The sequence below is a fragment of the Rhineura floridana genome, chromosome 8 (genome assembly GCF_030035675.1).
Source record: "Rhineura floridana isolate rRhiFlo1 chromosome 8, rRhiFlo1.hap2, whole genome shotgun sequence".
NCBI classification, from domain to species: Eukaryota; Metazoa; Chordata; class Lepidosauria; order Squamata; family Rhineuridae; genus Rhineura; species Rhineura floridana.
In genome coordinates, this window is record NC_084487.1 from 132296290 (window position 1) to 132318745 (window position 22456).

Genomic DNA, 22456 nt, shown 5'->3' on the forward strand with positions numbered 1-22456 from the left:
ATCGCACAGTCGTAAGGGCGGTGGGGGGGTAAAGTCTCTGCCTCCTTTTCATCAAACACATCTTTGAATTCTTCATACTTTGGCGGCAGGGTCACTTGCTCGATCTCTTGCACTGCCCCCGCTAAGGTGTTCTTGATTCCTTCAGGTTGACAGTTCTCCTGGCAATACTGTGAGGTGAACCACACCACCGCCTCCTTCCAACTTATTGTGGGTTCATGCTTTGCTAGCCAGGGCATTCCCAGAATCACCTCAAAGTTCGAGAGATCTGACACGTATAGCGAAATGAACTCTTTGTGCCCGGGGATTTGAAGTTTCACTTCCTCCATGGCTTGTGTCACCCCTCCTGACTTCAGGGGTCTCCCATCGATAGTCTCCACAGCTAGGGGAGCATTCAATTCCCACCGGGAAATTCCATGACGCTTGACTAACTTTACATCAATAAAATTTGTGGAGGCTCCATTGTCAATTAAGGCAGTGGAATTAAACACCACTCCTCTGGAAGTTGTAATCCGAATTGGCAAGACCAACACCCCCTTTGAGGGAGGTTGGATCGTTGGGGGGCCTTTATACAACGCTGCCCCCAGTCCACCAGCCTGCACGTGGACTGGGTGTTCTAGTTTCCCGACGGCTCAGCTTTCCCCCCTTTTAGTCCACAGTCTCTGGCCACGTGGCCCGGCTTTGAACAATAAAAGCATAAACGTTCTTGGCGGCGTCTTTCCTTTTCTTCTTCCGACAGTCTTGGCCTAGCCCCTCCCTGTCCCTCAGCTGCATTACCTGCCATTCCTGCAGAGGGAAGGGTCTTGCTGCGAGATGCCGAGGCTGAGTATCTCGGGACCTCCTGCTTCCTTTCCAGGCGCCTTCCTTCCATCCGGTGATCTATCTGTAGGCATAGCCAGATGAGCCCTGGTAGGTCAGCGGGGGGGGAGGTCCTGGCCAACTCATCCAGGATTTCAGCATTTAATCCACTCCGGCGTCATTGTAACCAGTTTCCTGGGACAGAATTTTAAAAGCGTTAGTGTACTCGGAAACAGTCCCTTTAGCTTGCTTCAGAGCGCCTAGTTGCCGCGCTACTGTTTCAGCTCTTTGCGGGTCTTGGAACATCTCGGTCATCTCCTGTATAAATCCTCTGTACCTTCTTAAGACAGTATCTTTTCTCACGAGATACGGAGTCACCCATTTTGCAGCTTCTCCCTCCAGGAGGCTAATCACGAAGGCCACTTTAGCCCCATCGTCTGGAAACTCCATGTGCCTGACATCCAGATATAACTCACATTGAGCCACGAAAGTTGCCAACTGATCACTTTGTCCCGCGTATTTTGGGGGCAATCCAGTGGGAACCTTTACTGCGGCAGCTGGAGGGGCTGTTTGCATCTGGTCTATCGTGGCCTTCAAGGTTTGATTATCCGTCTTCAGCACCTTGACTGCTGCTAGCAGGGCTTGGACATCCGTCTGCAATTCAGCTACCTTAGTCCTCAAGAGTTTCACTTCTTCCCTCTCAGAAGTGGGGTTCGTCCCCCCCGCTGCTCCCTTTGACATCTTGTCCCAGTCAAGTGAAGAGAGCGTTGAGGGTGATTTAGGTGGCTCTGTCAAGCTGTCAGGCCCAGGATGCGACTCAGGAACCAGACCAGAGGTTGTAGTTAATTCGTGTTTTATTAGAGTAATGTCCAACAAAGACTGCGCTTTCTCATGAAGCAATACAGGGATACAGGTCCTGGGACCTTGGGAGAAAGCTGACAGAGCAAGGGGCTGCTTTCCGCCTGTTCTTTAAGAAGGAGCTAAACGGGCGCGCAACCTTTCGCTCCTCCTTAACTCCCCCTCAGGTATTGCCCGCCTTCCCCCCCTTCTCTCCTGTCTTTTCAACCGTCTGCGTGTGCGTGGTGAGGGGAGAGGCATCACCTCCTCCTCTTCTGAAGTGTCCGATTCCCCTATGGGTGATAACGGAGGGGCTGAGGGTAAACCATCTCTCCGCCTTTCTGCTGTGATCAGCCCTCCCTCTTGCTCTGAGCTGCGGAGAAGGGAGGGCCTGGGAATGTCTGGGGGGGATTCTAAAACTTCAAGGCTCTCAGGCTCCCCGTTGCTAGGCGACCCTATCTCTGGCATGTCCTCTGTTTCGGCTTCGCTCCACAGAGGGTAAGTTCCTCCCTCCTCCCTCTGCCAGCCATTTGAATCCTCTTCTGACAACCCCCCAGGAGCCCAGCTCATCCTCCCGACACTAGCTGACCCTCTTGCGATTGTCTTGGCATAGTATGGCTAAGTTGCTCAAGCTGTAGCTTTTCCAGATGCCTTTTTAAGAGGTCCAGTTTCCTAACAATTTCAGATTGTTCTTTAGCAGGTAAAGCTAGAAAGGATTCCACCAACTGCTTTTCTTCGTTGTCAAAGGGTGGTGTCATCCCGGGCATTGGGCACCTTGCCTTTGAAGATGTTAGCCCTATCGGCAAGCCGACTTCAGCTTGAGGAGGGGACCCTAGCCCAGGGGCAGTGGCCCCGTCTGCCTGGACAGGCAATACAAAGGGCACAAAGCCCTGCTCACATTTCTGGGGGTATGGAAACCTTAAAGGCCAAGGAGGCATCATGTTCTCAAATAGTCTATGAACCGTAATCCCGCTTGATATAAGATGGTCTCTGCATGAATAGATCATGTTAGAAAAGCTCGGGTCCCCAAAGGTGACCACTGCCCGCACATTTCTGTCATTGTAATACAGATATTTGACAGAGACAATGTCCGACGAATGAAGCTGACTCAGGAGGACTGGATTCACAATGTCTAGGAGATGGAGTTTGCGCTTAAATTGTGACGCAAACCCTGCGGGTTTAGGATAGTTTGTCAATACCAGCTTGCACCAATTCAGGACTAAGTTCCAGTGGGCAGAAGTATTGTTTTTCCGCCCCCTGGCAGCTGTGCTATGGCCCTGCGAGGGAGGCTTCTTACCGGGGGGTGGAGCTCCTGAGACTTGCGCTGTCACGACTCGGAACAGCTCTTGGGCTGGTTGCGGTGAAGAAAAGGGTGTAGGGGAAGTACTTGTATCCTGAAGAAATGGCGAAGGGGCGCTGGCGATTTCCCTCTGCCTGGTTCTCTTGGTGGGATTTAGGATAGGACTCCGCGCCTGTGGCCCATCCAGTAGCCGAAACAACCGGTTGAACCTCATCTTGTAGCGAGGAGGTTTAGAGTTTTTAACGTTTTTACTTTTCTTAGCAATATTTCCACATCGGCTACTCGCTCTCTTGCTCGTTGTTAGATGACTGGATTGAGTTTTGGTGGGCATCATTTTGGGGAGTGGATTAGGCATGGTTTGAGAGCCTGCATTACGCTTTCTACAGCTGGCAGCCACATCCCCAGTGGGCTTTTGGAAAAATCCCACCAGGGTAGTCAGGAGACTGTTGCACTCTATAAGAAAAGATTTTACACAGACAAGGTCTTCCGATAGCGAGAGAAGCCATCCCTCGAGAGGTATTTTGGTGCTTGGGGGTTTAGGTGGGAGGTCAGAAGGGTCTGTAAGTGGTTGCTGGAGTCCACTGCAAGTTGGCAGTTCATTAGGTCGGCTGCCCAAGTGATCCTTCAAATTGAGCTCATTTCCGAGTTGCCGGGGAGTAGAAAAACCAGCCGCTGCCAATTCCGTGGCTAAATCCGTCAAAGCAGGGTCCTCCTTTAGGTCAACAAGATTGTAATTTAGGTCCAAGGACCAGTCTAAGTTGACATTTGGGGGAGATAGTATAGTTGTCAGCGCCTCTTTTGTCTCTGTATCAAGGTCTCCCTCGGGGAGTGAAAAGAACTGGGTAATTTTAGTCTGATAATCCCCCGCATTTAAAGGAGCCTCAGCAGTACAGGGCGTAATTCCCAACTCCCTATATCTTTTCCTGGTAAACACCATGAGTTCAGCGGGTCAGTCAGGTTGCGAAAGAATAAGAACTCAGCTGAAGGCAAAACTTGGCAGTAAGCAGAGGGTGTTTGAAAGCACGTCCATAGCCGATGCCATCTTCCGCCTTTATCTTTGAGGGTCGGATTTTTATGTTGCGAATTTCCACATCTATTTTCGAAAACAGATTTTTAAAAAAGAAATCTGCCTCTTAATCTTATTGATGTCAAGTTCTGTGTAAATTGCAGAAAGGTTTATTCCCTTTAATTTCTGTCAATGATATATTGATTACATTACAATTCTTTGTTGTATTGTTAAGATAGACTTAATGGGCAATGATCTGCTTCATTTGCACTTGAAAAAACTAATGTAAATGTGACTAAAATAATCTAAGGCAGGGCTTCTCATGCAGCAGAGATTTAACTTCCATTGCTCAAATTATATCGTAATTATTGTGTTTATATCTAAACACAAACATTGGTTTCATTTCGCTTTAAAATGTTGTATAAGGAACAACTTTTTACAATGTAAAAACTTTCTGTTAAAGTATTGCATGATTAACAATTCTTAAGTGTTCTTAAGACAGAAGTACATTAATATATATATAAAATTGATGTTTGGCGTTTTTTTTAGTTTTGATTTATATGCACACAACAGCCCCACACGGGTGGCTGGAACAAACAGAGAAAGGGTGCTTTCCCCCACCCATAGTAAAAGAAGAGAGATTCTGGTGCTCATTGGTACTGGACTCTTAAAAATGTTCCACTTCAGTAAGAGGCACAGGGAAACATTTATTTTATTTATTTATTTATTTATTTATTTATATACTGCCCCATAGCCGAAGCTGTCTGGGCGGTTTACAGCAATTAAAAACATTAAAAACAAATATACAAATTTTAAAACACAAAAACAATTTAAAAACACGATTTTAAAAAAAATTAAAAACAATTTAAAAACACATGCTAAAATGCCTGGGAGAAGAGAAAAGTCTTGACCTGGTGCCGAAAAGTTAATGGTGTTGGCGCCAGGCACACCTCGTCAGGAACGTCATTCCATAATTTTGGGGCTTCAAGCAATTAGCATTTAATTTTCTTCCTTTTGGTTATGTCTACAGGTTGACTTCACTAGTTGATTCAGCTGATGCTTTGGTTGCCACAGTCAGGACCAAAAAACACATCCATCCCTTATTTTCCCAAGCACATGTGCATCCATTTTAGGATTTAGATCAAGGGTGGGGAACCTTTTCTCCCCGCCCCCTGACAAGCCACATTTGACAGGTGAGCAGAGCCACCCACCTGTCAGTCACCTGATATAGTGATGTCAGGTGATGGTGCGCTTTGAAGCCCTGATTTGGGGGACTTGAAAGACCAGTGTAGGGCTTTCAAACAGTGCTTTCTAAACATCCCCATGCTGCTCTTTAAGCCTCCAAAAATCGGAGATTTAAAGAGCAGTGCAGGGCTATTTGAGACAGCGTTTTCAAACACCCCCATGCTGCTCAGTTCTGGAAGGGAGAAGCTGTTTCCTTTAACAATTGAGAGCTCACTTTAAGCTCCCAGTTGACTCTTTGAAGCCCTTCCCTTACACCTGACACTTACGTTACGTGCAGGGTAGGTGGGTGATGTCTCCCAAAAATGGCCTCGTGCCCAACAGGGAGGCCTAGAGGGCCAACTTTGGCCCCTGGGCCAGAGGTTCCTCATTCCTGATTTAGATGCCTTCTTCTTCAACACAGGTAGATAATACTTGCTCTTTAAAACAGATGCAAAAGTAAATCTATACTATTCAGTTTGCAACTGAAATTAATCCTTACCTCTTCCTAGACTAGGATCTCAGTTTTCCCATTGGGCTTCAGAAGGCTCTTTTTGCTCCTTCAGCTTTAGGAATGCCCTTGCCATTCTCATGGGTCTGTGTGATCATCTGCTCATGATAGTTCAGCAAGACTGGCTGCAAATTGATGCCGGACAAATAGATAATCCAGCAGTCTGAACCCCCCCCCTTACATTCCCTAGGGCCATTTCGGTCTGTAACCTTGGTCCTGTCTCCACAACTACTTCCATGCCACAGTAGTCGCTTGTGCTGATATAGGACAGAGTTAGGCCTGCAGTCATTTCTCTCTTGGGCTGTATCCCAAATCTTAATAAGTCTAGCTCTACCATTTTGACAAACACTCTCAGGGAGGGGGGCAGCAGGCAACCTATGAGGAAGTGTCCAGTAATCCTCCTTGGACTGCAGTTCTGTCTTTGCCGCTGGCCCTTCAGAAAGAAACCACAATGCAACCTTTTCCCATGCATTTAATAAAGGGATAGGCTTCTTACTACCTTTTGGAGTGTTGTCTGTTCCAGCTGTGGGTCTCTACTAGGGAGTGATCCCCTTCCATTAGTGAGTTCACAACTGCTCTTCCCCATTTCTGTGGAACACATAACAGGCCTGTTACCTCAGTGTCCTTGGGAAAGGGTTAGGTTTGGTTATTACTGGTTGAGATTTTAATATTTTAATGTAACTATGTGTTTTAATTTTGTATGTCGCCCAGAGTGGCTGGATTGCCAGCCAGATGGGCGACTAATAAATTTAATAAATAAATAAATAAATAATAAATTAATAATTTCAGGTTTATTTTAATCAGACTGCTAACGAGAACTAAGCGGTCTGAGCATATAACACCTGTGCTAGCCCGTTTGCACTGGCTTCCAATACGCTTCCGGGCCAGATTCAAAGTGTTGGTACTTACCTGTAAAGCCTTATACGGCGCGGGACCACGATATCTGTCGGAACGCCTCTCCCGATATGAACCGAGGAGGTGCGCCTGGCGCCGACACTATCATCTTTTCGGCGCCAGGTTAAAACCTTTCTCTTCTCTGAGGCATTTTAATTCCTGTTAATTCTAAATTATTATATTTTGATTTTAGACTGTACAGTTTTGTGTACAGTTTTGTGTTATTTTTATTGTATTTTTAATGTTCACCGCCCAGAGAGCTGTTGCTAGTCGGGCAGTATATAAGCTTAATTAAATAAATAAATAAATAAATAAAAATAAATCATTTGACACATTCAAAACCAAAGAAAAAAGGGAGATCATTGAACGGAGCCTGTCTTGGGGTATGGCTTCACCTGGACTGGGGAGTGTCAAAGTCAAAACACCATGGTAACTAATTGAGCCCCCTTTTAACCCACCTAACGGGGCTGTTGCATTTTGCATGCACATCAGTCAAACAGCAAAATACCAAATATTGATTTTTATATCAGTATTTTCTGTTACTTGACCAGGTCTTTAAATAAGGTCTGGTACTTTTAATATCAATGATGGCCGCATGGCCTATCTTGCAGGCCTCTTGTGTGAAACCATCAATTTTTTAAAAAAACTTGTAAAAAATAACGTGGCCAGTATGATCTAATATGCTTGATGTAACTTTCACCCAATTCCAATTCCAAGCTGCCCACCACAACTTTCTGTCATCCCGGCTAAGAAAAATTGGATAAAACACAACTTTTGTGATATTACAAAAATACATTTGAGGGTTATTTTTATTTCTGTTTTGCAGTAACTGAATTTTTTTTTAATTTAATTTAAAAAAAAAAACAACTACATGGCACACAGTAGAAACTAAAAAAGAAGAAGACATACACCCTTATTCTTCTAATACCAAAACTTTTAAGATCATAGAAGAATTGTTCTGGGATTAGAGCGGACTAAAAAGAAAAAAGTATTTATTATTTCATTGTTGTACTTTGTAGTAAAAGAGCAATGTTTTACCTTTCTGCAAAGGAGGTTTTCTTCCCCCCCCCATCCATTTAGAATCCAATTTGAATGTGTATTCTTGGCATTTTTGTTTGATATTTTTGAGGTAGGGTTTTTTGCTGCGTACAAGAGCCTTACCAGGTAGGATAGGGGCCTCAGCTAATTACCATGGAGTGTAGACTTCTCAGCTCTCAGCCACAGGACAGGTTTATATTTAAACACAAACTACTGTTTCATTTCACTTTAACATTTTGTACTATATAACAATTATCTACAATGTTACAGGTTTCTGTTACAGTATTGCATGATTAGTAAATTAAAAATAATTCCCACCCCCAAATAATAAGTATTTGAAAACATCACCTGTGCATTTAAACTCTAGTTCATCAAGTCTCCTAGAACATATTACCTGCATGACGGGGAATGTTAGGGGTCCAATGGACCGGAGGTCCTGAAGAAATTGAGGACACAGTCTTGTTGCAAAAGTGGTCAGTTTCCCATGATGTTCGATAGAGCTCCTCCACATGGCACGGATGTTTTATACCCTCCAAGACAAAGAAATTAGCATCTTCCAATCCAAAAGTTAATGACTGTGCCAAGGTATTGATAATCCTTGACAAGTTCAATGTCCTCATTGTCAACTGTAAAGTTACACAAATCTTCTGTTGTCATTACTTTAGTGTTCTTGACATTCAGCTGTAGTCCTGCTTTTGTGCTTTCCTCTTTAACTTTCATCAGCATTGTTTTCAAATCATTACTGGTTTCTGCTAGTAGTTATGGTATCATCTGCATATCTTAAATTATTGATATTTCTCCCTCCAATTTTCACACCTCCTTCATCTTGGTCCAATCCCGTTTTCCGTATGATATGTTCTGCATACAGATTAAACAAATAGGGTGATAAAATACACCCGTGTCTCACACCCTTCCCAATGAGGAACCAGTTGGTTTCTCCATATTCTGTCTGTACAGTAGCCTCTTGTGCAGAGTATAGGTTGCGCATCAGGACAGTCAGATGCTGTGGCACCCCCATTTCTTTTCAAGGATTCCATAGTTTTCTCCACAGTCAAAGGCTTTGCTGTAATCCAGTGGTTCCCAACCTTTGAGTACGGGACCCCCTTTTTAAACTCAAAAATGTTTGTGACCCCCACATGCTAATTGTTGTAATTTTAGTATCTGTTAATTGGGGAAAAATACATAATGAAGTGTTAAGTAATGTCATTTTTTTATTCATCTCAACAACAGATATGATGATATTTATTATCTGCCCTTCACCAGAAAGTCCCAGGGCAGATTTCAGAATATAAACAACTTATAACAAAATTTGAAGGATGGTAAACTTAGGTAACTAGGGGCTTCACACACCAACCTTATACACACACACATACATGTACACACACATACCCAAAACACGCACACACAGGAGCTCCCAAAACACACACATCCACACCCATACGCACACGCGTGCAGGTGTGCATGCATACACACTCGCTCGCTCACCCACCCACCCACCAGAACAGGTCCCTCCCCAAACGAATCTGCTCAGATAATTACTTCTGAAACCCACATTGTGAAGAAGAGTGAAACCAGGCCACATTCACAACATGCATTTATTCTGCTATTATTCCACTTTAAATACTCATGGCTTCCCCCCAAAAAGCCTGGGAAGTATAGTTTATCAAGGGTGCTGAGAGTTGTTAAGAGGCTCCTGTTCTCCTCAGAGAGCTACATTTCCCTGAGTGCTTTAAAGTTTCAACGGTTAGGAACCAATCAGCATGAAAGGAAGCATGTTACAGTACCTACTGAAAAGAATCTTCTCAGCGGCTGACTCACCTCCTTTCACTTTGATTCACTCCAATCAGCAGGAAAAGGCAAGGAAGCAAGTTAGAAGACTCTTCTCAGTGGCTAACATATTCCCCTTTCATGCTAATTGGCCAGTAGGACACTGGAGACCTAGGGACCCTTCCAAAAAAGTAAAGGGCAAAGACATCCCCACCACCACCATGGAGGACTACACCCTTGTCAGGGAGTAAGTACCACTGAACAGAATGGGTGTTTGCTTCTGAGTGTACATGTGTAAGATTGCACTGTTAGTCATCAGATGCAGGGCTATCCCCTGTATAAGATTCCAAGTGTGAACCCCGGCACCTCTCTTTTTGGGGATATAAATGGGCTCCATATTGGGTTTCAGCCAGCACTGCATGGCCAGGTTGGGAATCACTGTGTTAAATACTGATCTACATGTCAAAGACTTGGCCAAGAGAAGATGTGTTAACATAGGAATGAGGGTAGCTGTTCCCCTTCACCTGCTGGGGCAGGAGGTAGATTTTGGGAGAGTCTGATGTGCAGCTGGGAGCTGGAAAGACAAAGAGAGGCATCCTGTGTGTGCTGAACCCCAAGCCATGGTTTTGGGGAGTAGCATAGAAACGTAATAGGGAAGCAAGATCTGTTGGACTGTTAATGTTTAGAAACCCTCCACCTCATGCTCAGGTTGTATATATGTGTAAATAAAACTGTATATCCTCAAGGCTCCACAGGTTTTGCTGACCTTCATTCCAAGGAAACCAAACCCTGGGTAAGCAGTGGAACCCCAGGAAGTCTCTGTTTGGGGCAGTGGAGTTTCACCACAAAGGGCCAGACCTCAGCCACTGAATCACGACCAGATAGGTGTGACTGGTAATAAAACTGCTCCTGTCATCACAGGCTAATGCCGAAATCAAGGTGCATATGTACTTTAATATTACAAAACTTGAATTACAGGACAGGCAGAGGGGGCTGCCTCCTTACCTCTTGTGATATAGATCTCCGTATGTTTTTTTTTAAAGATAGAAGCTATTGGTGGGCATGCCTCAGCTAAAACAGAGGAGTCAGGGGTGCAGCTTGTGCATTTAATAAAGGCCCCATTATTCAAGCACAGTTTGAATGGCCTTCACTTTATTTTCCAGCAACTGTAATTTATATTTGGGATGGAGTGGCCACTAGTAGTACTGTCAAGAGGAAATGCATCACTAGAAAGAGGACACAGATATGCATAAAATTTGCCTATGTATATTTATATTATAGATGCAAATGTATATAATAATTGCTTTAATTTAAATAGAAGTACAGTTCAGTATTGTGGGGGAGCCTGTGGGACCAGGTAACCTGTGAGCTTGCTAAATCTTGCTTCAAGCTCCGCTTTTCCTTCTTTGGGTTATCTTTAAACCAGACTTGGACTGCACAGCCTTTCCAAGTAGAAGGTGACCGCTGCCCTCTCTGCGCAAAGTAGGACACTGTCACCTTCCCATTGGCCCCTCTGGCAGACATTTGACTCTTCCCCCACCCCCATGCCGTCCAGCCAGTGTAACCAGCAAATGGTAGTTGGTAGAGAAGGCGGCGCAATGACCAAAACATTAAGAGACTGCACGAACATCAGTGCGATGAATGGGGGTAACCAGCCGTCTCGCGTGGCAGCGATAATAAACCACTGAAGTTGTAAAGTGGGGTGGGGTGTAGTGGGGAGAGCAGCAGCAGGAAAGAACAGGCAGTGCTTGCTGGCCAAGAACTGCGGCTTCAACGAGGGGAGGGAAGGGCTTCTGAATGAAAGCCAGGCCTGCCTCCTAAATAATGGCAGTGTCCAAGTGAGCTTTGTAGTGTTGTCTCCAGGCTGGAAAAGACCCGCCGCTGTTCTGGCTTCTGGAAGGCAGGCGGCGGCGGCAACAACAGCTTCCCCTAGCTGTGGGCCTTTGTTGCTAATCTTTTAATCTGCTCCAGAAAGGAGAGAAGGGGACTTAGGGAGGACTGCAGCAGCTGCAAGCAACCCCTGCAAATCTCTGGCCTCGGCCAGCATCCTCCCTTCCCCCAGATGTTGCTGGACTGCAACTCCCATCATACCTGTCCATTGGCCACACTCATTGGGACAGATGGGAGTAGGAGTCCAACAACCTCCAGCTAGTAGGCAGGCAGGCTCTGTCCTCCCCGCGTTTGTACTTGCGGCAGCAGCAGCATTGGCATTTCCTCTGCAGTCTGCACTCTTGTTCGCAGCCCTATTTCTATTGAAGGGGGCCGCAGTCCCCAGGTTGGGAATCACTGCTGTAATCTATAAAGCACAGGGTGATTTCCTTCTGAAATTCCTTGCTTCGCTCCATTATCCAACGTATGTTTGCCATATGATCTCTGGTACCTCTTTCCTTTCTAAATCCAGCTTGGACATTTGGCATTTCTCGCTCCATATATAGTAAGAGCCTTTGTTGTAGAATCTTGAGCATTACTTGCATGGGATATTAAGACAATACTTCAATAATTACTGCATTCCCTGGGATCCTCTTTCTTTGAAATTGGGATGTATATTGAACGATTCCAGTCTGTGGACCATTGTTTAGTTTTCCATATTTCTTAACAAGTTTTTGTCAAAATTTGGACAGATTCCATCTCACTAGCTTGTAGCAACTCGCTTGGTATGCCATCTATTTCTTTCTTCCAAGTATTTTAAGAGCAGCTTTCACCTCACATTCTAAAATTTCTGGTTCTTCATCATACAGTTCCTCCGTGAATGAATCTGTCATCCTGGCATCTCTTTTGTAGAGTTCTTCAGTGTATTGCTTCCAACTTCCTTTTATTTCATCTCAGTCATTCAGTGTGTTCCCCTGTTGATTATTCAACATCCTTACTCTTCGTTTAAATTTCCCTTTAATTTCTCTAATATTTTGGAATACCGCTCTTGTTCTGCCTTTTTGTTGTCCTCTTATATTTCTCTACAATAACTATTGTAATACAGGCATACCCCGCTTAATGTCGCTTCACTTAGTCTGGTGTCTCAGCTGTGACCATTTGAGAGCAATGCCGTCAGGAGTCTAGACCAAGATCCTAGCAGGGTATGGGGGTAGAAGGATTTTTTATTTTATTTTAAAAAGATACTTTAAAATGTAATCGTTCATTGCTCCAGGGTGGATCCAGCAATATCAATTTTTGGCTGGTTAACTTTGGATGTTTAACGCTTCATACCGGGTAAATGTAAGGACAAGAAGCTGAACTCAGAAGTGGTTCAGTTTTCAGTTTTCAAATTTACATCACATAGTTGAAAATAAAATAAATGCAAAGAAAAGAAGGCTAGTGTAATTTTGTGTGTGTGGGAGGGGAGAGTTTCTTGACAATCTTCCAAAAGACAGGAAGCCAAGGGGTTGGACTTGATGGCCTTATAGGCCCCTTCCAACTCTACTATTCTGTGATTCTAAGAGACGGACCTGATGGGCAATTAACTTATTCACATTTAAATACAAAAACAGATAAAGCAAAAGAAGTTGGACACACACCCTCAACGGAACAATACCCCCTATGGCTCCAGTGAAGAGATTTGAAAGGGCTTTAAGATGAAGACTCCAACTCTGTGTTAATGAATTTTTTTTTATAGAAAGAAAAGTCATCTGCTCAACCAGGATTGAGAAGGCACACTTCATGGAGTGATCTCAGTAGCACTCATGAAAAAACAGAAGTTGCATTTCTAAAACTGCGAATTATAGAACAACAGCATCTTCTTGATGATCTGACAGCGGTAATATGTATTCTTTATCAATCTTGTCTTTTATGATCTTTTCTTATTTCTTAGAGTTATATTTGTAAGGGCAGATGGTCATGTTATCCAAATATAGAATACATTGCATTTTGGCACAGCCTGTCTCCTTCATTGCTAAACACTGGAGAGCTAGTTCTAGCAATAGAAAACATAGACCTCCCCAACCCAAGTACAATAGTGATGCTCTCCAGCAGCAGTGGATGGGGGGGAGGGGGAGTAGCCTCCTGACAAGAGACACTCATGTTTGCTGCTGTTCATGGTTTGTTTGTTTGTGTGTGTGTGAGAGAGAGAGAATATACATGTGCCACTGCTATTCTGAAGTTGGGAGTCCATAGGATTCAAAGAACAACTTCAGAGAGGGAAGAGAAAAGCAGAGAGGAAGGGAGGAAACTGATCCAACATGGCAGGATATTGCTTTTTTTGTGGTGGGGAGAGGGGAGTTGCATTGTATACGTCTAGTCTTTGTATCCAAAATATAGAGTAGCTGATGTGCTATCTGGGGGGTGGATTTATTTATTTAGTATTTATTTAGTTTAATTTATATACCGCCCTAAGCCCGAAGGCTCTCTGGGCGGTGTACAAAAAGATAAAAACAAGCACAATATATAAATACAATAAATAATAATAAAATAAAAAAACAAACAAACAATAACGAACCAAACAACATCCAAAATACGGAAATGCTGTTTAAAATACACTTTAAAATGCCTGGGAGTATAAAAAGGTTTTCACCTGGCGCCGAAAAGATAGTAGCGTCGGCGCCAGGCGCACCTCATCAGGGAGACTGTTCCACAGTTCGGGGGCCACTACTGAAAAGGCCCTGGTTCTAGTCATCACCCTCCAAGCCTCTCGATGGGATGGTACTCGGAGGAGGGTCTTAGATGTTGAGCGTAGTGTATGGGTAGGTTCATATTGGGAGAGGCGTTCCACCAGGTATTGCGGTCCCATGCCGTGTAGGGCTTTATAGGTCAAAACCAGCACTTTGAATCTAGCCCGGAAACAAATAGGAAGCCAGTGCAGACGGGCCAGAACAGGTGTTATATGAGTGGACCTTCTGGTCCGCGTCAACAATCTGGCCGCTGCATTCTGGACTAGCTGTAGTTTCCAAACAGTCTTCAAGGGCAGCCCCACGTAGAGCGCGTTGCAGTAGTCCAATCTAGAAGTTACCAGAGCATGAACAACTGAAGCAAGGTCGTCACTGTCCAGATAGGGACGTAGCTGGGCTACCAATTGAAGATGGTAAAAAGCATTCCGTGCCACCGAGGCCACCTGGGCCTCAAGAGACAGGGAAGGATCGAAAAGAACTCCCAAGCTACGAACCTGTTCCTTCAAGGGCAGTGTAACCCCATCAAGAACAGGATGAACATCCACCATCTGAGCAGAGAAGGCACTCACCAACAGCGTCTCAGTCTTGTCTGGATTGAGCTTCAGTCTGTTAGCTCCCATCCAGTCCATTATCGCGGTCAGGCAACGGTTTAGCACGTTAACAGCCTCACCTGAGGAGGATGAAAAGGAGAAATAGAGCTGCGTGTCATCAGCGTACTGATGACAACACACCCCAAAACTCCTGATGACCGCACCCAGCGGCTTCATGTAGATGTTGAAAAGCATGGGGGACAGTACCGATCCCTGCGGGACTCCACAATGGAGAGTCCAGGGTATCGAGCAATGTTCCCCAAGCACTACCTTCTGGTGGCGACCCACCAAGTAGGAGCGGAGCCACTGCCAAGCAGTACCCCCAACTCCCAACTCCGTGAGTCTTCCCAGAAGGATACCATGGTCGATGGTATCAAAAGCAGCTGAGAGATCAAGGAGAATCAACAGAGTCACACTCCCCCTGTCCCTCTCCTGACAAAGGTCATCGTACAGGGCGACCAAGGCTGTTTCGGTGCCAAAACTGGGCCTAAAACCGGATTGAAATGGATCAAGATAATCGGTGTCATCCAAGAGCCCCTGGAGCTGGCCGGCAACCACCCGTTTCAGTACCTTGCCCAAGAACGGAACATTCGCCACAGGTCTATAGTTGTTCAGGTTATCTGGGTCCAAAGAGGATTTCTTCAGGAGTGGTCTCACTACCGCCTCTTTTAGGCAGTCAGGGACCACTCCCTCTCTCAAAGAGGCGTTTATTATCTCCTTGGCCCAGCCGGCGGTTCCGGTCCTGCCAGCTTTCACCAGCCAAGAGGGGCAAGGGTCCAGAACAGATGTGGTCGCCCGCACCAGTCCAAGGATCTTGTCAACATCCTCAAGCTGTACAGACTGAAACTCATCCAATAAATAAGGACAAGACCGCGTTCTGGATGCTTCGTTGGAACTCACTGTCATAACATTGGAGTCTAAGTCCCGGCGAATGCATGCGATCTTATCCTGGAAGTGCCTCGCGAACTCATCACAGCGGGCTACAGATGAATCCATAATATCCCGAGGGCCAGAATGTAAAAGCCCTCGTACAATTTTAAAGAGCTCCGCCGGGCGGGAGAGAGATGCCTTAATTGTGGCAGCAAAATATCTCTTTTTTGCTGCCCTCACTGCTACTATATACCGCTTAGAAGAAGCACTTACCAAAGCATAATTGCATTCGTCAGGAGTTCGCCTCCATCTGCACTCCAGCCTCCTCCTCTCTTGCTTCATCACTCTCAGCTCCACGGTATACCATGGAGCTGTATGAGCTCTACATAGGAGGGGGCGCATAGTTGAAGGGGAACGGAATTGTGTTTTCCTGGTGATAAATTGTTGCCCCCTGAGTACTGGAAAAAAATGCAAGTTCCTGACATGGCTCTGCATTGAAGAATAACATCACAGTTGTGCTTAATAGCTGAATGACAGCTATTGTTGGCCAACCCCCCTCCCGCTATCATCTACAACAAGCCTGCACAACATAGGGCCTGTTTACATGCCCAAAAAAGTTGCATCTGGTTTTTTTTGCAGATCATTTTAATTTGGAGTGTTTACTTGACATTTTAGGCAAAGCGAGTGCATTGTACTGCTTTTGCTTCCAACTCCGGATTTAACCGACGCGATAAAAAAATGTACTTGCCTTGAAAAACCGCACCCGCTTCACTGCCAGTGCAGCATCTAAACGTTTTTCATCGCTGTTTTCTTAGATCCTCCCCTAATCCGCCCCCTAGTGCTGTCTGTCACCGTCATTTTGTTTCCAGCCGCCTACAAAGAAACTTCCTTTTGTTTGCCTATTACTCTGAACTGTCATTGCTTTATAATTCTTATCGTTTGTATTGTATTATTATGATGTATTTTATTGTAATTGAGTTGTACGTGGCCTAGAGTGGCCACTGGCCAGATAGGCAACACATAAATTAAATTATTATTATTATTATTTTCTGCCGCTTCTCCAACGATCAATTTCAGCACAGCTCACCAGGGGGCACCCTTCTTCTCTGAGCTGTGAGCACTGCTGCCGCTGCCACCACTGAGCAGCCATAGACACGGCCGCACCAGCCCTCATTATTGACACCTCATATGAGCACACACTCTCCCTCGCCCATTAGATCCATTTCCATTGAAGAATATTGCGACCAGGGAGAAGCCAGGTGCACCACTGGGGGAAGGGGGAAGGGGGAAGGGCTCTTCTCCTTGGCTCCAGGAAAAGCAGCTTCTCACACATCCCATTGCCCAGGAGAAGAAAACCAGCCTTTGCTGGGCAGCCACCCTTTGCCCCTGCTTTGTTCCTGCCTCTGCCCCTCTTTGGGTTTTTTTTTAAAATACATTTGATCTCCCATTAAACCGAGGAGGAGAATGTGAAAAGGGGGGGAAATGCCACGGAGGAAGCAGGAGCAGCCCAAGCGCCTCTCTTCACTTAAGTGCTCCTTTTTTTTCCCTCTCCCCCCCTTTCTCCCTCCTTTCCCCCCCTCTGCCTGCCTCCTTCCCCTCTACACCCTCCTCTGTGGTTTTGTGCATTAGTTTAGGGTTACAGAGGTGAAACTGACAAAGACACAGGCTGGGTTATTCCTCTTTTAGGTCTGAGCTTAGGCAGCCATGTTTCTGATGAACAGCCTTGTGCCCTTTCAATTTTTTTTTCTCTCTCCCCCTCCATGTGTGTGCATGTGTGTGTCTTTCTGAGAGACAGAGTCTCCCTCTCTTCTGTCTTCGCTCTACTCACCCTCTCTTCCCTCCCCTTTCTTGTTATTGTGCATTTCTGTGTGTATGTGTGAATGGATTCCTCTTTTAAGGCTGTGTGGGGGAGGCTTCTTTTTATTGAGGTGGGGAGTTGCAATTGGAAAAGAAAGCGGTTTGCTGGTGTCTTGTGCGTAATCAATCGTGAGCTGGGCTCATCGTCCCCAGAACCGGGGAGGAGGCGGGAGGAGAAGGGGAAGAGCAGGCAGGGAGGGCGAGGTAGGGAACGGCATGGGTGGTTGGCTGGTGGGGAGACACACACACACGACACAAGAGGCCGGAGCTGCCGCTTTGCTGCCACCGCTGAGAGAAAGCGGCGATGATGATGGGGGGTTGGTGACAAGAGGCAGATTGTGGCATGCGAGGTCCCTGCAGAGCAGAGGCAGCAGCAGCGGCAACCAAGCTTGGGGCTTCTCCTCCTCCTGGCTGCAATAAAATGAGGGGTCAGATGTTGCCAGGGCAAGCTTGAGGCTTCAGCGCCGCTGCTGCCCCAGACCAGAGCAGCAGAGCGCAGGAAGGATTCAAAAGTGCCCTCCTCCTCCTCTTCCCACAGCCTGCAGGCAATGCACACACCACACATTGACACAGCAGCTCGCCCCCTCTTCCTCCTCCTTTCTCCCCCCTCTCTTCCACCTCTAACTCCCCCTCTCGCTTCTTCCCAATTCTTTGCAAAGCAGTCAACTATTTCTTCGTTTCCTCTGGTATGAAGAAGTGATCAGACGCTCTTTAAAGGAGCTGGAAATCAATGGAGCTATAGCCTGACAGAGAAAACCTTAAACAGGATGGCAAACAGCAAGGAAGGGCACACCCCCTGGAGTGCCCCCAGTCCAGAGCTTGGAAAAGTTACTTTTTTTGAACTACAATTCCCATCAGCCCAATCCAGTGGCCATGCTGGCTGGGGCTGATGGGAGTTGTAGTTCAAAAAAGTAACTTTTCCAAGCTCTGGCCCCCACACTGTTTTAAAAAGGAATACTGACTTAGGAAAATGTCTTACCCACTGCAAAGAGTCTTCTAGCATGCTTCCTTGACCGTTCTTGCTGATTAGATCTCATTGTAGTGAATGGAGGTCAGTCAGCCACTGCGAAGACTCTTCTCAGTGGTAAACACAATCCCCTGTCATGAAGTCTCCACCTCTCATTCTCCCCCCCCCCCAAGTGCGCCGCCACAGTGTTTTAAAAAGGAATCTTTCCTGAGGGGAGAAATTCTGCCCAGTAGCTCTTTTGGGAAATCTGGTTTGGATTCCAGCCTACCGTTTGAAATGCTGGAAGGCATTTATAGGGGTAAACCTGATCTTTAAAACCATGGATGGCAACAGTCTGCTAGTGGTGCTGGTGACAAGAATGGTGGAAGGCAGCCGCATGGACTTGTGTGAAGAGGCTATTTATTTATTTTATTTAATTTATATACCGCCCTAAGCCCGAAGGCTCTCTGGGCGGTGTACAAAAAGATAAAAACAAGCAATGTATAAATACAATAAATACAATAAATCAAGAAAACAAAACAAACAAACAATAAAAGAACCAAACAACATCCAAAATACAAAATAATGATGAAAATGCTATTAAAACACACTTTAAAATGCCTGGGAGTATAAAAAGGTTTTCACCTGGCGCCCAAAAGATAGTAGTGTCGGCGCCAGGCACACCTCATCGGGGAGGCTGTTCCACAGTTCGGGGGCCACCACGGAAAAGGCCCCGGTTCTAGTCACCACCCTCCGAGCTTCTCGATGGGATGGCACTCGGAGGAGGGCCTTAGATGTTGAGCACAGTGTCCGGGTAGGTTCATATTGGGAGAGGCGTTCCACCAGGTATTGCAGTCCCATGCTATTGTCAAAGAAAGAATGGAAGAATGAAAGGAAAATGTCTTAGCCATTGCGAAGAGTCTTCTAGCACGCTTCCTTGACCGTTCTTGCTGATTGGATCTCATTGTAGTGGAGGGAGGTCAGTCAGCCACTGAGAAGACTCTTCTCAGTGGTGAATACAATCCCCTGTCATTAAGTCTCTGCCTCTCATTGTAGTGAAAACCACGCCACCAAGCCTTAAAGGAGGTGATGTTGTCAAGGTGTCTTTGTGAGAAAGAGAACAATAGACTTGGCAGTGTTGGATGAGAGGCAGCAAAATGTATAGGCCTGATTTGCTCTCTGTATGAAACAATTGCTGTAGCATTGGGGGTTCCTCTAGAAACCTAATGGGGAAAGATCTGTTGGAGTGTGAATGCTGTGAATTTTTGATATCACGCTCAACCTGTGCATATCTGAAAATAAAACCTCATAACACAGAAATGCCGTCAGTGTCCAGTGACCTCCATTCCAAAGAAACCAAGCCATGGTACATGCCAAAATGCCTGAAACCTCAGAGAATGAGTTGCATGTAACCATATATAACAAAAGTATAAGTGAAACTATAGTGTTTACATTCTAATTTAGAACTGCTCTATTAGAAGGAAATTATCTATTTGTCCAGATTTACACCCTTCTTCTCCTTCTCTTTCATTGCTGCTTGTCATATAAGTCATGCACCTGCCTCTAAAGAAAAGGAATGGATAGATGAAATTATCCAAAATCTGTTTCAGGATTCTCCTGGTTTGTCAGATGTGTATGTTGTTGTTCCAATGTGATTTCCCCCCAGATTTTCAAATATGGCAACCGGTACAAAAAGTGCATCTTTCAAAAGTTATATTAAGGGACCTTTAGTTTTCCTATGCAGGAAACTGTTATACATTTAGATTCCACACCCATTATCTCAAATTACCTGCCATATGTATTTTGAAACTGTTGAATTCTCTCTCTCTCTCTCTCTCTCTCTCTCTCTCTCTGTGTGTATACATCTCTATATATACATGTATAATATGTATATATTAAATGGCATTTCTTGTTCTAGGAGAGTGGACGATGGTTACGCTCTAAGAAACAGAAAACAAAATATCTGAAACCCACAAAGGTGAGTGAGTTTTTTCTTGATCCTGATGCATAATGGTTTTTCCAAACTTCTTTTCCATGTTAAAATTATAGTACTAAAGACGAAAAGTAATTTAAGACATCTTTATAAACATTTAATTTAAAAAATATACTACTAAAATGCTGATTTCTTCTCATCTCTGTCCTGTTGTCTTTTTAAATATGTAGATGTTGAGTACTTTTGTGCAATGTAACATAAAATATACTTAAGGCCTGATGGAGACACTCTTTCCTAATTTTTTTTTTTATACAACTAAGTTTGCAATTCTGTACACTCTTACCTGGAAGTAGGTCCCATTGAACTCGGTGGGGCTTCTTCTGAGGAGTCACTTTGTTTTATTTAGTTATAAAATTTATTACCTGCTTGCATTTCAGAATCAGGGTACAGTACTGATAAAACAAAACAAAAATCATGTTTTGATCAGTAAATTATGAAACAATAAAACAGTAAATAGTAAATAGGCGAGAGCATATACTTCATTAAATAACTATTTACAAAATGAAGCAATACAGATTCAACCAAAAGCCTGGGTAAAAATGAGAAAACATGAAGAGATAAACTTCAGGTCTTCAGTTGTCACAGAAAGCTTAAAAAAGAGTATCTGGTGGGTAGAGGGAGTTCCACAATCAGGATATCTCCCTCAAGCTGCTGTGTGGAGAATCCCTGGCAAGTGTGGCACCATGTCTGGGCAGGGATATAAGGGAGAAGGCTCTCTATCAGGTGCTGAGATCCTAAGACAAGCATACAATTGCACTGTAAGTTGGTTAAAGCCATTGGAGGCTCATTATTAGGTCTAAATGAGGTGGTGCCCTCCTACCTTCTCTCTCTGTCTCTCATAAGCATTCCCCCTCCAAACCCTTACTAGAACATGCAACTCAAGTCAGTGGAGACATTTACATTGTGCTGTTTGAAGTCTGCTTCTGATAGCTGCTGTGCAGGCATCTCAGATCCTTTGTCCGTGGCTCATCTCTTCCTCTATGTATAATGTGCATGGTCCAGGGGAAAATGTATGCCCCTCTGGCTAATAGATGCTTTGTTTGACTTTGACAGCCAACCCAATTCCAGTGAGTAATAATTGACAGAGAAAACACAAATGGCTTGATCTACCTTCAAGGCAGTAGCTTGGAACAACAGCAGTTACAGCCACACTTCCCAGTATGGGAATTCTCTTTTACCACTTTTGGGCAAGAAATAAACCGTCATGAGAATGACAAGGTGAATAATCAGTGAGTTTAAGGGGGTTGAGCTGAGCACATGGAGCCACTGTTGTTGCTTCTAAGGATGTAAGGGAGTGAGGTTAAAGGTAAATGAAATGCAAACAGAAAAAGAAAAGACAGTGATGATTTCCTAAATTTAATACCATACCAACCACAACAAAATTCCTATGAGTAAGGTAGAAAACTCAGCATCCCACAATGAGTCAGGATTCCTAACCAAAAACCAAAACTAAAAAAATTCTGGCAGCCAGTCAGCCAAGGTCACAGAAATCCCCATGTAGCACATCCTGAGCTAGGGGCTGCAGTTAGTGCAGAATGCTGTGGCATGATTGCTGACATGAGTGAGACCCTGTTAGCATATAATACCTCTGCTCTGAAATCTGTACTAGTTATTGATTTGCTACCAGGCCACGTTTAAGGTGTGCTTTCCATGTTATGGGTGCCACATAGTACTTCTTCTGCTCTTGTAAGAAATGGATCCTTCAGTGTGGGAGCACCTATGCTTTTCAACTCCCTGCCTACTGACATTAGGCAGGCACCTTCATTGTACGCTGCTAAAAACATTTCTGTTTAGGCAAGCCTACTCAGGCGCATAGAAGCTGTTGTTTTTTTATCTGTTTTTAACTCATTGTTTTTTATTATTTTGAATGTTATTAAATACTTGTCTTTAACTGTTTTTTCCAATAATTTTATTGTTTTAATACCCTCTGTGAACTGCTTTGAGGTTTTTGTTTACAATAACGCAGTATATAAACGTTGTAAATAAAATACATATATAGATTTCAGAGTCACTGTGGCCCTTGGGTCTCTTTCCTCTTTTAGGAACAAAGGAATCTGCATTATACAGACACAGGCCATTTGGTGCCATCTGGCTCAGTACTTTTTTTTATCATTAATTTTTATTCAAATTTTCAAAAACAAAACAAAACAAAACAAAAATAATTAAACAATAAAATAAAATGTTGACTTCCGATTTGTCGCAGATCAGTTATAGGTCTACAATATATAACAAACCT

General features: G+C 44.5%; 1 protein-coding gene across 4 annotated transcripts in view; it reads left to right on the top strand.

Annotated features, from left to right (window-relative positions):
- Nucleotides 1-22456, top strand: part of JAKMIP1 (janus kinase and microtubule interacting protein 1) — a 206847-nt gene that overhangs the window by 86464 nt on the left and 97927 nt on the right. For all 4 annotated transcript variants that reach the window (XM_061582551.1, XM_061582548.1, XM_061582550.1 and 1 more), the window contains 2 exons: nucleotides 12977-13117; nucleotides 20146-20205. In XM_061582551.1, the coding sequence (XP_061438535.1) occupies nucleotides 12977-13117; nucleotides 20146-20205 (201 nt within the window). The remainder of the gene's footprint in view (nucleotides 1-12976; nucleotides 13118-20145; nucleotides 20206-22456) is intronic.